General features: G+C 44.8%; 1 protein-coding gene across 3 annotated transcripts in view; it reads left to right on the plus strand.

The window, feature by feature from the left end:
- FOXK1 (forkhead box K1) overlaps positions 1 to 17,305 on the plus strand; it is a 1,462,137-nt gene that overhangs the window by 914,838 nt on the left and 529,994 nt on the right. For all 3 annotated transcript variants that reach the window (XM_044089495.1, XM_044089496.1, XM_044089494.1), the window contains exon 6: positions 6,264 to 6,430. In XM_044089495.1, the coding sequence (XP_043945430.1) occupies positions 6,264 to 6,430 (167 nt within the window). The remainder of the gene's footprint in view (positions 1 to 6,263; positions 6,431 to 17,305) is intronic.

Genomic DNA, 17,305 nt, shown 5'->3' on the forward strand with positions numbered 1-17,305 from the left:
CTGAAAGACTACTGTTGACTAAAAATGAAGACAGCAGAAAAAAAAATCCTCTGGAGTTTTCCCTTTCACTCAAGGTGGATTTGTCTCTTGAGATGATATGGAGGTTTTGGGGACTTTACCCCCCCCCCCTTTACAAAACTGCATTTTTGTTGTGGTCCATTATGTGCTGCCAGCCACATAACCCAAATCCCTTGCCCCATTTAAGAAATCAGTATGAATTGGTCAATATCAGTTCTGCTGTTCTTGCTGTCATGGTATGGTACTGTGGATTTTTAACAGGATGTACTGCCCCAGAGGTGGTGCTTATTTAGTCTGTTGAAAGTTTTGCGAGAGGAAGATTTAAGCTAAAGTTACTTAAAATGTAGAGATATAGTTTTGGAAGAGAGACAGTGTCTCTATGTACCACTTGATGCATAGTTTCTAGATAGTATCTCACATTGAAGGTATATGCAAAATAATGCAGAAAGGAGGGGATGCAGTACAAACTGCTGTTCTTTTTATATGAAGTGAAAGTTGGAGTGGTTCCAAGCTCACTAACGTACCTCCATGCGGTGCCTTTCCTCTAGCTGTCTGATGTTCAATTTATACTGAAAGTTATCAACATGAAGCATCTGAGTGGCAAGAGCAGTGTGGTATTGACTTTTGTCTAGGCTCTATCCAAGATGGACAGATATCTGGGACTGTATCTACACAATGTAGGCATAAAGCAGATGATCTGAAGTAGTTACTTCATTTGTTCTGCAACCTGTGGGTATCGGATCCGACTTCGGATCCGAGCCGGCAGCTTTACTAGCTAAAAGATCCGAGCTCCTAGCTCCTCCCCTTGACCCATAATCCCCTGCTACATGCTGCCTTTCCTCAGATCGAGTTTGCCGCGGCTGAAAGAAGCTACTTGTGAAGAGCTCCTTAGGCTTGGCTGAGATCGTTTCTTGTCAAAAATTAGACTAAAAGCTTAATTTTTTTGTTAGTGTGTGAGTATTTAGTCCCCTTTGTCGAGTTATAGTCTTAGTTTTAGATTTTTGTGGTAATTATTAGTTTTTTAGTCGTTGTGCTTGTCCCACCCCTTTAGTGTCTGGATGTGTTTCTGTGATGGCTGAAGGGCCCAAAGCCATCTTTTCTAAGTGCACTGAGTGTGGCCATAAGCTTTCCCCGGCTGATGGCCACACTCAGTGCGTGTTGTGTCTGGGGGTGTCCCACCTGTCCACCAGCTGCCAAATATGTGCAGCGTTTAACCCCCGGGCCATCAGGGATAGGAAGAACAAGTTGATCCTGGCGGGCTTGTTACCGCAGGACACTACTTCTTCCTCTTCCTCCAAGGCACAGGCTGCTACCGCAGCCCCTGTACCTTTAGGTCCCCCCTCTCTGCCTGGGACTCAACCTCCCTCTGCTGCGCAGAGTTCAGGGGACTCATCTGCCTCTTCCAGGGAGAAGAGGCATAAAGACAAAGAGAGACACAAGAGTCATAAAAGGCGGGCTGAGACTCATCCCTCAGCCCTGCCATCTAAACTCTCTAGTCCTTCCACGAGGGCCTCTGGATCCTCTCCCTCTCGGCTCCATTCGCCTTGTTTCTCGCCAGAGCTGGAGGAAGAGGACCGGTCTCCCTCTAGGTTGTCGAGGCGGCCCTCCTGGCCTGTCTCAACAATGTCATCTAGATCTACCAGAAGCCTGACCGACGCAGACATGGATCGGATGATGCGTCGATTTCTGCAGACCCAGATGCAGATGGGGGTGCTCCTGCCTCCCCCCCTCAGGGGGGAGTGCAGCCCCCCTTTTTGCTCCGATCACTCCTTCTCCAACCCGTTTTTTGGGTTTTGGAGTCATCGGATCTGGGCCCTTTTGGAGCCGGGGTTTTGTCGGTGCTTCGATGACGACTATACCCTCGAGCGTGTTGGATCCTAGCTCTCGGGGCCGAGAGCCGAGCGTTGGATCCGTAGGTGTTGATGTGTCTTCGGCGCCCATCAGGTCGGAGCACTTCAGGTCGGAGCACACTTCCCTCTCGGATCCGACCGCTTCGACTCCGACACCAATCCCTGCTTCAGACCCGAGGAGACTACTTTCGGAGCCTGGGGAAGGTGGCTCGCCTTCGGCTTTTGAGGTAGTGGAGAGGGTTCTGTCGAGGTCTTCCAGATCCCTGGTCCAGGCGTCGGATCCTCCCGCTCCCCCTATGCATCTGGGTCTGTCCTCCGTCATCCGACCACTGGGACAGCCTGCTCAAGCCCTCCAGTTAGTTCCCTTAGAGGAACAGGACCCTGTAGGTGAGCCCTCCTTGGATAGTCCCACCGAGGAGGTTCCTCGCAAACAGAAGTGTAAAAGGAGGTACCTGGACTCCCCCCGAGTACCTCACGACAGACACGGATTTGGATGAAGGGGAAGGTTCCCCAAGGTCACCCCCTGAGGATGTCTCCTTTGGAGACATCATGGAAATGTTGCGAATCAGAGGTGGGTGGTCTGCCCAAAAATCTTCCTCAGACGAGTCCGTGTTCTGGAGGCGTTTGAGGCAGGCCCGTCTACCTCCTGGCTGTCCCCTCCGGCTGACCCCCTGGTAGACTTAATTACTAACAGGGTGTGGAAGGAGCCCGACACCGTGGAGCCAATCCCAAGTTCTTAGCCCTCCCTCGGATAGCCAGGCCTGGTCTAAGGGGTCACCTGTGGATGCCATGTTGGTGGCGGCTGCCACAAAGAAGGAACTGGTGCAGGAGAGTTCCTCGGTCCACCCTCCGGATAAGTAATCTCGGGCGTTGGACCGCATTGGGAAGCGGATGTTTGCTTCAGCTACCTTCTCGGTAAGGGCGCTGAACTACATGGCACATATTATCAGGCTACAGCGAGACCTAATAAAGGAATACGCTGCAGCTCCCCCAGAGTCCATGACGGTCGAGGACAAGAAGGCCTTCTCGACTCGTATGGCCACCCTGAAGTCTATCTCGAACACGTCTATGCGGCTACTCTCCCATGCTATGGAGATAGCTGCTATAGCTAGCGAAGCTGGGGTTGTCTTGCGGCGTCACGCCTGGCTCCGCCTTTGTGATTTCGCGGAACCCTTTAAGGCGTCATTCGTGAATGCGCCCTTTGATGGTTCTTCGCTCTTTGGCAAGACCGTACGCGAGACACTGGTCCAAAGCGAGAAGGGCGGGAAGACGCTGTCTGCCGTCGGACTCCGCTTCTCTAATCCCCAACGATCCTTCTCGAGGAATCAGAGGGGACAAAAGAAGATGTGGTTCCAGAAGTCTCAGCAGTCCTGTCCAGCTTCCAACCCCTCGTCCTTCAGAGGCAGAGGAGGACAAGGTGGACGCCGGCCCAGAGGCAGAGGGGGGCCGCGTAATTTTGGGTCTAGAGAACCATTCTCGGATAGACCCGTGCAACAGCCCTGAGGGCTTACCCGACTGTCCCTCTCTGGAGGCAGACGGGGGGCGTTTGTCGAAGCACCTACTAAACTGGGAGTCCATCACGACGGATCGATGGGTGCTCTGAATCATATCCAGAGGTTATTCCATCCTCTTCCTAAATCTTCCACCTCCCATGAAGCGCCTCCCCGATGTCCCACCCAATCAAAGGGAGGTGGCAGCTTCAGACATTTTGAAGCTACTAGAAAAAAGAGCCATCAAACATGTCCCCCCCAGACCAGTTCGGATTGGGCTATTACTCCAGGTTTTTTTTGGTGTCAAAAAATACGGGGGACTTGAGACCGATTCTAGATCTCTCTTCCCTGAACCTGTTCATTCCCAAAGAGAAATTCCGGATGGTCACTCTTCAGTCAATTCTCCCTCTCCTTCGGGAGAACGACTAGATGTGCTCCATAGACCTCAAGGATGCGTACTACTACATTTTGATGGACAGACGATCCAGGAGGTTTCTCTGCTTCCGGCTGGGAGCCAGTCATTATCAATTCAGGGTTCTTCCGTTCGGCCTCACCTCAGCCCCCAGGGTGTTCACCAAAGTGGTTGCAGCCCACCTGAGACTCCAGGGCATTCAGGTCTTTCCATACTTGGACGACTGGCTCCTCACCGCCTCCAACAGGCATCAACTGTGTGTCTCCCGGGATTATGCTCTAACTCTTGCCCAGAGTTTGGGCATTTCGGTCAACCTTCAGAAGTCCTTCCTTCACCCTGTGCAAGTCCTGGAATTTATAGGGGCCAAATTGGACACTCGCATCTCTCGGGCCCTTCTAACTCCGGACAGGGTGAACACTTTATCTTATCAGGTACTAGCCCTCCTTCAGAACCCTGCTCCTTCAGCAGAGTTAGTTCTGAGAGCACTAGGGTCTATGGCGGCTCAATCAGTCTTTGTCTACATGCACTGCTACGAATGAGGATTCTGCAATGGACCCTCCATGTCCAGTCTATTACTACATCCGCTGAACACCCCTATTCCATTGAGCAGGGCTTGCAAGGACTCCCTCCTCTGGTGGCTTCACTCAAGGGAGCTGCGAGAAGGGAGACCCTTTGTAATATCCCCACCTCGAGCCACGTTGACCACGGATGCTTCTCACCTCGGGTTGGGGGGGCATTGTTCAGGCAGAACCGTACAAGGCACGTGGACTCCCTTAGAGACCGCTATGCATATCACTGTCCTAGAGACGAGGGTGGTGCTTTTGGCGTTGCAAGCTCTCCACAGCCTTCTCCCTCTGGGGACTATTACGGTTCAAACAGACAACATGGCAGTAGTCTGGTACATAAACAAACAGGGAGGAACCAGGTCTTATTCCCTTTGTCGGGAGGCTATGAGAGTTTGGGAGTGGGTGATATCCACCAACTGCTTTCTGGTAGCGACGCACATTCCGGGTCGGTCCAACATTCTGGCGGACAAGCTGAGTCGTGTGATCCTCACACCGTACGAGTGGTCTCTCAAACTGTCAGTTGCGAAACAGATCTTCCTCAAATGGGTCTTCCTTGCTGTGATCTTTTCGCCTCTCCGTCAGACACACAGTGCAGCGAGTTTTTCGCGATACTTCCCCCACCAGGGGAGAGCCCCAGAGACGCTCTAGTTCATGCTTGGCCACCCGGTCTCCTCTACGCTTATCCCCCCCTTCCTCTTATGATGAAATTCATTGAGAAAGCACGTCAGTTGGGGAGCAAAACTGTCCTCATAGCCCCATTCTGGCCTTGCCAGATCTGGTTCCCATATCTGCGGTCTCACAGTGTAGTTCCTCCATGGATCTTAGATCCCATTCCAGATCTGATTTCACATCCTGCAGGATTGCAACCCCCGAATCTGGTAAACCTCAAGCTAGCGGCTTGGTTGATCCAGTTCCACTGATGGCAAGGACTCCCGGCATCTCGTCACCAGTAAAGGCCATTCTGGTAGCGGCTCACAAGCCTGTTCAGCAGCTACTTGGTCCTCCTCCCATACATTAATTTCTCATTATAAATTGGATATCATATCCAGGAGTAGTGCTTCCTTTGGCTCCGCGGTGCTTCGGAATATCCTTCCTTAAGGGCCGCCCAAGGTTTTTAGGTAGCTGGGGACTCTGTCCCACAGGTTGCAGAACAAATGAAGTAACTACTTCAGATAAAGAAGTTATGTACTCACCATAACGTTCCATCTGAGTAGGTACTTCATTTGTCTGCAACCGACCCCCCCCCTCCATGCCCCCTAACCATTATCGCGATTCCTGATCATGTTTTCAGATTGTCTTATGAGGTTAGACTTATTTAGTCCTCTGTCGAGGGCATTAACTTGTTTGGATTAAGCAAACTCGATCTGAGGAAAGACAGCATGTAGCAGGGGATTATGGGTAAAGGGGAGGAGCTAGGAGCTCGGATCTTTTAGCTAGTAAAGCTGCTGGTTCAGATCCGATACCCACAGGTTGCAGACAAATGAAGTACCTACTCAGATGGAACGTTATGGTGAGTACATAACTACTTTTTTTTTTTTCACTCTAGGGAATGTAGATTTAGCACCTGCCAGTAGAATTATATCCCTGCCTGTGGAGTGGCAGCAGTAGCTGCTGCTTTCCTTGCCTAAAAAATATTTCCTTCACTATACTACTGTGCCAGCAGATTAAATTAGGCTGGTTTAGAAATATGTTAATTTCTCTCAGAAAATAGTTTCTCAGAGTGATGTTTTCTTAATTGTGTTATTCATCGACTTAACATGTCAAGTAGACTATTCTTCAGTGACAGAAAGCAACAATGCCTGCTATTCTCAAATATGTATAGTCTGTTGCTTTAAAGTGTAATAAGCCTTATATATGTAAACTTGAGAATTCTGATTTCAAATAAATGTGTGTCCACTGTACAAGAGTGATTGTGTTTGTCTTTTAGGAGTGCTCCTGCCTCACCAACCCATCCTGGTCTGTTATCCCCTCACTCAAGCGGCTTGCAGACACCTGAGTGTTTGTCACGAGAAAACTCTCCTGTCTCTCATGACCATGATTTTGGGTCAAAACTAACATCGGTTCCAGAGTACAGATATTCGCAGAGTGCACCTGGTGAGTTTTGTATAAATGAAAGCAATCCTTCTTATTCCGTATTAATACTTTCCATTGTTGATCCAGATGATCAGAGATAGACTGGCAGCCTGAGTGTTGGAGGATCAGGCAAAGGAGTTTGGGAATGAACAGATTACATTTAAATTAACTCTGTACTTAAAATGAAAGCAGCAAAGTTGTAATTTGGACTTGGTAAAAATTTTGAAGAAAGTTCTTTTAGGTATTAATGTAATAATGACAATTAATCATGTATTGATATATTGTTAGTTTTAATTCCTAATTTTTAGGAGAGGTTTTAATTGTGAAATGTTTTTTAAAACAGTTTTTATCAAACGGAACTTTAAAGTGGTCGTGGTCTTTGACTGGTTAACTCTGTAATTTTTTGGATATTTAATATCTGGATAGTTAAATAAGAGCTTACTAATTTTGTTTTAGTTCTGAAGAAGCCCTAGTTGGTTGGATGAAGGCGGTTAACTTGTGTCTTTAATAAACTCAACTGTGTGTGGAATTTACATTAGCCTAGTGTCTTGGATGTTGTGCAACTAATTGTTGGTGTTATTGGTTTTTGTTTTGCACAAATGCACGCTTCTTGGGAGGGTTAATGACTAGTCTTTGCTGACTCATCCATCCTAGGGAAAGGAGCTGGTCTCATCCACTGCAGTGCTGGACATCCTGGAGTGAGAGAGGAGTGCATGGTATTCAGTGTATGGGCAGTAAATGTGTTTTTGGCTGTTTTGAACTGTTTCTGCAAAAAGTCTTCATGGGGTACATGCGAGGATGCATTTATTTACAAGAAAAGGGCATAGCTGGCTCTCTCATTTGTGAGGAAAAACATCACTCACTGAGTAATTAATTTAGGCCACAAACAGAATTTATTATTTCTTTAAAATTTTTTGTAAGTACTTAATGAGATTGCCTCATATAGGAAAGGTAAAGGTAAACCATGTTTTCATAAAAATAGAGTGAATAGAGGAAATGATAATGAGTCATATAGGGTGGAACAAAATGTTAAGAAAAATAGAATAGTGATTCCTTTTACAAACAGGAATTTTAAAAATTAAATAAATAATAAATAATTGGAGATTGTTAACAGTAAATAATGAAATAACTGAACTAGTTGGATCTAAACCTAGTTTCACCTATATGAATATGAAGTTGTTGAAAAGATTACTTTGTTATGAAGAAAATGTAAGAGAAGGACCATATACACAGAGAAAAGGAACATTCTCATGCAGAAATTGCAATCAGTGCATATATATGGCTAATGACAATAAATGTATACATCCAGATACAGGACAGCAGTATGTTTTTCACTCCTATGCTGACTGTAGATCTAGGGACCTCATATATTTATCTCAGTGTCAAACATGTAGGTCCTTTTATGTAGGAAAGACAAATAGAACACTTAGGGAACATGTTAGGGAGCATGTATGTGCTATAAATAAAGAAGATGGGGGGAATGCTTTGGCAAGGCATGTCTTGGAACATGGGACTGCACATAAGTTTAAATTTAGAACCTTAGAATTAGTTAAAAAAACAGGTAGGTTAGGCGACATTAAAATTTATACAGAAGAGCAAGAAAATAAATGGATAATGAGGCTGCAAGCACATAAAGCCCATGGTTTAAATGACAAAGTGTCACTTAAACCTTTTTTAGTAAAGCGTCCATATGCACATTAGGTATATAATTTATGAGATACAAACTGTATAGCTAAAATAGTGAATAGTTAATATTAATATAGACTCAAGAAATTGTTATGTATATGCATTAGTTTTTTTTAAATTGTGAGATGAATTTTCAATGCATTTATTTATGTAAATATCATTGTTTTTAGATGCATATATATGTTGACATAAGTTTTCTAGTTTTATTGTTTTAACGTGAGAGATGTGGTTAATATATTTTTGATGCATGTTATTTGAATATGTAAGATTTTAGAAATAGATAGGATGTGTATGGTTTTAAAGGACTAATTGTTTTTATGATGTCATAATGATAGCCATTAAGTGACTGGATGAATTAATTCAAAAAGTTATATAAGGACTTGAGTAATGAGAACAGTTATATTTTTGAAGTCTGATGAAACGTTTGCTAGAACGTGAAAGTGCTTACTATTGGATCCTGTATGTATTTTTATTATTTTGGATTAAATTGAGTTAAATAATAGCTGTGGCGAGCCTCTTTTGTTGCTGTTTGGTTTGTGACAGTGCTTAAATTCAAAATGTTGCGCTTCACAACTTACTATCCGTTATTCCCAATCTGAGTTTTCTGTTAACCTTAGATTTAAAAGATACACATCATCACCTTCCTATAGATCCAGATTTCAGGTGTTTCTTAAGGTTTTCTGTGTCTGGCTCATATTATCAGTTCTCTGCCCTTTAGTCTGTCTACTGCTTCAAGAGTGTTAACAAAATGTATAGCTTCTGTGATAGCCCCAAGCAGACTGCAAGGTGTTCAGATTTTCCTAGTTAAGACAACTTACTTATCTTTGCACAGTATGTTTCAAAGTGTGAGGAAGCTCACATCTGGGTAAGAGGTCTCTTACACAGACTGAGATTCCAGGAGATCATACAGAAGTCTTGTCTGACTCCTTTCAACAGGATTGTTTTCCTGGTCTGGACACCTCAGTTCAAAGAACATTTCTTCCACAGGAAAAAGTAGATCTGTATTGAGATGTATTTCTGAATTTTTCTACAAGAACTACTATCTTAACAAGGGATTTCCTCAGCATCCTGGGTCTCATGTCCTATAAGATTTTCATGATTCCACATGAGACAAACCCAGTGGAAATCTATATGGTCCCAACATCAGTATCCCCTAACATTTCAGGTTCCATTTTTGGGGTTTATGAAAAGGGAGATTTTTTTTGTAGAAACACCATATTTCCCATAGTCTAGGTTTTCCATTTTCCTTCTTCGTTCCAGCACAGTCTGTCACAACAGATGCATTAGACTTTGCTTGGGGAGCAGTGTCTATGGAGGTAAAAATGCAGTGTCTTTGGAACAAAAAAGATAGGCCAAAATAGATAAACATAAAAGGGGTGTTGGCACTTATAACCTCTCTTTCAATCATCTATGGTCCCCAGGACCTCTACAGGTGTTGACATACAACACCACAGTGATGTGGTATATAAACAAGCAAGGAGGGACCAGATCTTACTCTCTGTGCAGGCTAGCTCTTTTAACCTGGGATACAGGTTTTCAGCACAGTCTCATTCTACAATCATCCTACATACCATCAGAGCAAAGACGAGCTGTGCTGGACGAGGACAGACCCTCATGAATGGAAATTGAATCAGGGGGTCTTCCAGGAATTGTTCAGCTGTAGGGAACACCTCAAATAAAGCTTTTTGCTTCCACTCATAATGATCAGTTGGTGAAATTCTGCTCCAGAACTCTGCAGTGAGGAATATCATCAGAATTAATGACAGACTCATGGCAAGCAGACTCAAGTGTAATGATAGGGCAGTATTCATAATCTCACCATATGCCCCACAGCAGGGTTGTGATATTGAGGAAAAGAGTGCATTCAGACAGCAGTGTAATGATAGGGCAGTATTCATAATCTCACCCTATGCCCCACAGCAGGGTTGTGATAATGAGGAATAGTGTGCATTCAGACACCAGTGTAGTGATAGGGCAGTATTCATAATCTCACCCTATGCCCCACAGCAGGGTTGTGATAGTGAGGAAAAGAGTGCATTCATACACCAGTGTAATGATAGGGCAGTATTCATAATCTCACCATATGCCCCACAGCAGGGTTGTGACACTGAGGAAAAGAGTGCATTCAGACAGCAGTGTAATGATAGGGCAGTATTCATAATCTCACCATATGCCCCACAGCAGGGTTGTGATATTGAGGAAAAGAGTGCATTCAGACAGCAGTGTAATGATAGGGCAGTATTCATAATCTCACCATATGCCCCACAGCAGGGTTGTGATATCGAGGAAAAGAGTGCATTCAGACAGCAGTGTAATGATAGGGCAGTATTCATAATCTCAGCCTATGCCCCACAGCAGGGTTGTGATAATGAGGAAAAGAGTGCATTCAGACACCAGTGTAATGATAGGGCAGTATTCATAATCTCAGCCTATGCCTCACAGCAGGGTTGTGACAATGAGGAAAAGAGTGCATTCAGACACCAGTGTAATGATAGGGCAGTATTCATAATCTCACCATATGCCCCACAGCAGGGTTGTGATAATGAGGAAAAGAGTGCATTCAGACAGCAGTGTAATGATAGGGCAGTATTCATAATCTCACCCTATGCCCCACAGCAGGGTTGTGATAGTGAGGAAAAGAGTGAATTCAGACACCAGTGTAATGATAGGGCAGTATTCATAATCTCACCCTATGCCCCACAGCAGGGTTGTGATAGTGAGGAAAAGAGTGCTTTCAGACAGCAGTGTAATGATAGGGCAGTATTCATAATCTCACCATATGCCCCACAGCAGGGTTGTGATATTGAGGAAAAGAGTGCATTCAGACAGCAGTGTAATGATAGGGCAGTATTCATAATCTCACCATATGCCCCACAGCAGGGTTGTGATATTGAGGAAAAGAGTGCATTCAGACAGCAGTGTAATGATATGGCAGTATTCATAATCTCAGCCTATGCCCCACAGCAGGGTTGTGATAATGAGGAAAAGAGTGCATTCAGACACCAGTGTAATGATAGGGCAGTATTCATAATCTCACCATATGCCCCGCAGCAGGGTTGTGACACTGAGGAAAAGAGTGCATTCAGACAGCAGTGTAATGATAGGGCAGTATTCATAATCTCACCATATGCCCCACAGCAGGGTTGTGATATTGAGGAAAAGAGTGCATTCAGACAGCAGTGTAATGATAGGGCAGTATTCATAATCTCAGCCTATGCCCCACAGCAGGGTTGTGATAATGAGGAAAAGAGTGAATTCAGACACCAGTGTAATGATAGGGCAGTATTCATAATCTCAGCCTATGCCCCACAGCAGGGTTGTGATAATGAGGAAAAGAGTGCATTCAGACACCAGTGTAATGATAGGGCAGTATTCATAATCTCAGCCTATGCCCCATAGCAGGGTTGTGACAGTGAGGAAAAGAGTGCATTCAGACAGCAGTGTAATGATAGGGCAGTATTCATAATCTCACCATATGCCCCACAGCAGGGTTGTGATATTGAGGAAAAGAGTGCATTCAGACACCAGTGTAATGATAGGGCAGTATTCATAATCTCAGCCTATGCCCCATAGCAGGGTTGTGACAGTGAGGAAAAGAGTGCATTCAGACAGCAGTGTAAAAATAGGGCAGTATTCATAATCTCACCATATGCCCCACAGCAGGGTTGTGATAGTGAGGAAAAGAGTGAATTCAGACACCAGTGTAATGATAGGGCAGTATTCATAATCTCACCATATGCCCCACAGCAGGGTTGTGATAATGAGGAAAAGAGTGCATTCAGACAGCAGTGTAATGATAGGGCAGTATTCATAATCTCACCATATGCCCCACAGCAGGGTTGTGATATTGAGGAAAAGAGTGCATTCAGACAGCAGTGTAATGATAGGGCAGTATTCATAATCTCAGCCTATGCCCCACAGCAGGGTTGTGATATTGAGGAAAAGAGTGCATTCAGACAGCAGTGTAATGATAGGGCAGTATTCATAATCTCACCATATGCCCCACAGCAGGGTTGTGACAATGAGGAAAAGAGTGCATTCAGACACCAGTGTAATGATAGGGCAGTATTCATAATCTCAGCCTATGCCTCACAGCAGGGTTGTGACACTGAGGAAAAGAGTGCATTCAGACAGCAGTGTAATGATAGGGCAGTATTCATAATCTCACCATATGCCCCACAGCAGGGTTGTGATATTGAGGAAAAGAGTGCATTCAGACAGCAGTGTAATGATAGGGCAGTATTCATAATCTCAGCCTATGCCCCACAGCAGGGTTGTGATAATGAGGAAAAGAGTGAATTCAGACACCAGTGTAATGATAGGGCAGTATTCATAATCTCAGCCTATGCCCCACAGCAGGGTTGTGATAATGAGGAAAAGAGTGCATTCAGACAGCAGTGTAATGATAGGGCAGTATTCATAATCTCACCATATGCCCCACAGCAGGGTTGTGATAGTGAGGAAAAGAGTGAATTCAGACACCAGTGTAATGATAGGGCAGTATTCATAATCTCACCATATGCCCCACAGCAGGGTTGTGACAATGAGGAAAAGAGTGCATTCAGACACCAGTGTAATGATAGGGCAGTATTCATAATCTCAGCCTATGCCTCACAGCAGGGTTGTGATAGTGAAGAAAAGAGTGAATTCTATCAGAAGTTGCAGGACCTACTAGATAAAGCAAGACAACATGAATTGGTGTTGATAATGGGTGACTTGAATGCACATATCAAGACAGACAGAACAGGTTATGAGGACTGCATGTGTCCACATGGGTGGGGCAACGGGAATAAAGAAGGAGAAGCCATTCTAGACTTCTGTCTGGCAAATGGCTTGATAGTAGCCAACACATGGTTCAGAAAGAGAGAGAGTCACAAGATCACATACAAGAGTAGACAACATGCAACTCGGGTAGACTTCCTCCTAGTAAGGAAAAGGCACTGTGATAGAATCCATGATTTTAAAGTCATCCCCAGTAAAACAGTTGGCCCACAGCATAAACCATTAGTTGCCAGAATCAGCTGCAAGTAGTGGTGAGAGAAGGCTCTAAGGTCAATAGAGACCAGGCTGAAGACCTGGAAGTTGGCTGGAGAGACTGTACAGCAGTTCAAGGAATTACTCGGGGATGTAGCACCCTTAGAAGAGGAGGAAATTTGTGTAGTTGAACAAGAATGGCAGCACCTCAAAACAGCATGTGTTAGGACTACAAAAAAGATATGTGGCCGAGCCAGGCATGGAAATAAGATACATAAGGAAAGCTGGTGGTGGAATGCAGAAGTCCAGGAAGTCATCAAAAGAAAGGAGTAGTCCAAGAAGAAGTGGGAGATAGAAAAGACTGACTAGGCTAGGAAGGACTACTGGTTGGCTAGCAGAGGGTAAGAAATGTTGCAATAACAAAGAACAGGGCATCAGAAGCACTCTACCAACTTCTGGAAAGTAACTCAGTAAGTGGCAAAAAAAAACTATATCAGGTTGCAAGGCAAAGATAGAAAGATAAAGACGATAATCAGACATCCTTCATAAGGGATGCCAGCAACAACCTGCTCACCAGTCCACAGGACATCAAAGACAGATGGAAGGAGTATTTCCGGCAGCTTCTGAATGAAGAAAACCTCACAGAAGCTGTACTGCCTCTGAAACAGCCTACGGTGAGAGAAGAAGAGGAGCCCACTATAGAAAAAGAAAAACAGCATTAAGGAAAATGAAGTCAGGGAAAGCAGCAGGCTCAAAAGAGGTCACAGCAGATATGATAAAAATGCTGAGTGAGATTGGGGAGAAATAGCTTCTGAGGGTACTAATAGCAGTATGGAGAGAAAGCCGTATCTCAGATGACTGGAGAATAAGCATACTCGTGCCAGTTTACAAGAACAAATGGGACATCCACAACTGTGGGCAGTACAGAGGCATCAAACACCTTATCACATTGCATGAAAGTTCTGGAGAAGGGTGATTGATAAACAGATACGCAGAGTAGTAGCAAGTAAGATGGCAAATGAGCAGTTCGGATTCAGATCAGGATGCAGCACAATAGACCCGATGTTTGCAGTGAGACAAATACTTGAGAAGAAGCTAGAAATGAGGAGAGAGTCCAACTGGGTATTCCTAGACTTTGAGAAAGCATATGACAAGGTCCCAAGAAAGCTGATCTGGACAGTACTGCGGTAGTTTGAAGTTCCAGATACATTAGTAGAATTAGTGGAGGCTATGTACAAGGGCCCAATGACTCAAGTATGAACACTGTTCAGCCTCACAAAGGGGGGGGTCCACAGTGGGGGTGGGTGTACACCAGGGTTCAGCTCTGAGCCTTCTGCTATTCATACTGATGATGGACTACATTAGCAGCCATGTCGGAAGGCACAGATAAACAAAGTTGCTGTATGCAGATGATGTGGCATTATGGGCTGACTCTGAGCTAGAACTTCAGCAAAAAATAGGAGAATGGAGTGCAAAACTGAAGGTACATGGGATGAAACTAAGCACTGATAACATGGTGTTAATGGCAGCAAATTGGGGAAGTCAGAAGAAGCTGAGGAAAGAGATAGAAGGGAAGACAGTGGAACAGGTAAACAGCTTCAAGTATCTGGGAGGGGTGGTTGAGGAGAAGGGAAGTCTGAATGAAGAGGTCAAAGCCAGAATCCGAGGGGCTACAGTCAACTGGCATAGAGTGTCAGGTGTAGTCTATGACAGAAAAATGCCAAAGAAGCTGAAAAGTAAGGTGTACAAGACAGTGTTGTGACCAGTACTACTGTATGGTACAGAAACCTGGGCAGTAATGGCAAAACAGCTGAAGAAGCTAGAGCTTATGGAAATGAAGTGCCTGAGAAGGGTGGGAAGATGCACACTGTGGGACAGATGAAGAAATGAGGACAACAGAGCAGAAGCCAAAGTAGCTCCAATTACAGAAAAGATCAAAGAGAACTGATTACAGTGGTTTGGACACTTGTGGAGAAAAGCAAAAGACAATCTGGTGAGGAAGATTTAGGACAAACAGGAAGAAGGTAGGAGGAAGTGAGGATGCCCAGCAAAGAAGTGGATGGATTGTGTGAAAGAAGATATGTGACAGTCAGGTATGAGTGTTGAAGAAGGCAGAAGTGTGACACTGAATCAAGAGAGTTGGCAACAGTTAACAAGATACCCCGACCCCGTGTAGAAAAAAGTGGGAAAGGGGGACTGATGAAAAAAAAATCTGCAAGAAGTTCTGGGGGAGAGTCCACTAATATCTGGGGCCATTATGAAGATTCAAAAGGACTACTAAAAGATCAATGTGATGACTCCCTTCTTTTGGAAATGGCCAGGGAAGGCTACCACAAGTTTCCTCAGAAATTGGATCTTTTCACAGAAGACCCAGGGGTGTTTGATACATCCTCACCCCAGACATCTGCAACTGACTGGCTAGATGTTATAATCTTAATACTTTTAGACACGTTTTTCTGAGAATGTGCAGCAGACATTGAAGGAGGTAAGAAAACCTGCTATTAGATAATCTTATATTAATAACTGGAAAAGATTTTCTAGTCAAAACAACCAGTATCCATTCAGGTCTAGTGTTTCTCAGTTTTTTTACAGTATTTGTGCAAATGTTCTTCGAGTTTCACTGTTGCAGTCATCACATTTAGGTTATCTGCTTGCAGTAGCCCTAAGTCGGCCTGATTAACAAAGTCTTGGGTCCTGCGTCAGTTGCTGTCTCATCTTCCATGATGTCAGGTAGTCAGGGGTATAAAGCATGCAGCCGATGCCATTTTATCAGTCTTTCTTGCTGTGCGGTGCCCGAAGCAGAAGCAGTTCGCAAGTGCCGGTCAGGCGACTCCTGAAATTTTCGTTTTCGAGTTTCAGAACTGAAGTCTTCAACTAAAGCTAAGTACCCCGTTGGGGAAACTTTTTCTTGCTTAACCGATGTCAGTAAAAGTCAATAATTGTATTTCTTGTGGAAAGCAAATACCTCATAAAGATTTTCTTTCATACTGTATTCCTTGCCTAGGCCCTCACCACGATGTACCTCGCTGTCGGTTTTGTGCCTTATTTAAACCACAAACTATTCGTCGTTGGTATATTGCTTCTAAATTTTTCGGTACTCTGTTTCATTATCCAGATATGGCTTCGGTAAGTCACCCGACTACCGACATTCTGAAAAAAGGGTGTAGCTGAAGAAATAGGCTCTTCAGCATCAGAATCCTCATAGGGGGGAAGAGAATACTTCTGATAAGAAGAGGAATCTGAGGAAATGGAAACCTGATCTGAAGATTCATAGTCTGTCTCTTGCCTAGGCCTCTTATCAGGAGGGGAATGGGAACCCCTGATCAAGGTAATTAAGTCTTCGGCCATTTTGAGCATCTGTTTCTTGGGCATGGAGGCCTGTCCATGTGGCTGGTGAACTTGTTTCTTTGCCTTTAAAGGTGCTTTAGTCTTTGCCTTTGAAGCTATAGTCGGTTTAATGTATAATTGTTTAGGTCTGAAAACACCCTCAGAAGCCGATGCCTGCTCAACAACTCCGGAACCATCTGAGGGAATAGTCTTCGAGGCTCCAATACCTTGAGTTTCCAGCGGCCTGACCGACTCCACGTGGGAGTCGGTAGCGGCCTGCAACTCTAAAGTAGCGGGTGTCAGGGGCTGCAAAAGTGCCTCTCTGAGAACCGGCGACTGGCTTAGGAGAAGCTTCGTTGTCTGCTTTGGACCTCGGTTGCCTGTCTTTTTCTTTTTCTTTGCTCTTTTTGTGGACTCAGGTAGTCGGATGGCTATCCGACGACATTGTATAATTAAATCTGCGCCCAAAATAGCTTAGTGCAAAATCGTACCGACGCTTAATAGTGTGTTGGTTAACTTTAGCACAAAACCAACAACTTGAAACGTCGTGGTCAGGGCCTAGGCAAGGAATACAGTAAGAATGAAAGTCTTTATGAGGTATTTGCTTCCCACAAGAAATACAATTATTAACTTTTTCTGACATCGGTCTGGAGCAAGAAAAAAGTTTCCCCAACGGGGTACTTAGCTTTTAATGAAGACTTCAGATCTGAAACTCGAACACGAAAATCTCAGGAGTTGGCCGACTGGCACTTGCGAACTGCTTCTGCTTCGGGCACTGCACGGCAAGAAAGACTGAAAGAAAATGGTGTCGGCTGCATCTTTTATACCCCTGACGACCTGACGTCAGGGAAGGGGCGACAGCAACTGACGCAGGACCCAAGACTTTGGAATTCAGGCCGACTGAGGGCA

This window comes from Protopterus annectens, chromosome 12.part0 (genome assembly GCF_019279795.1).
Source record: "Protopterus annectens isolate FY-2018-M chromosome 12.part0, PAN1.0, whole genome shotgun sequence".
NCBI classification, from domain to species: Eukaryota; Metazoa; Chordata; order Ceratodontiformes; family Protopteridae; genus Protopterus; species Protopterus annectens.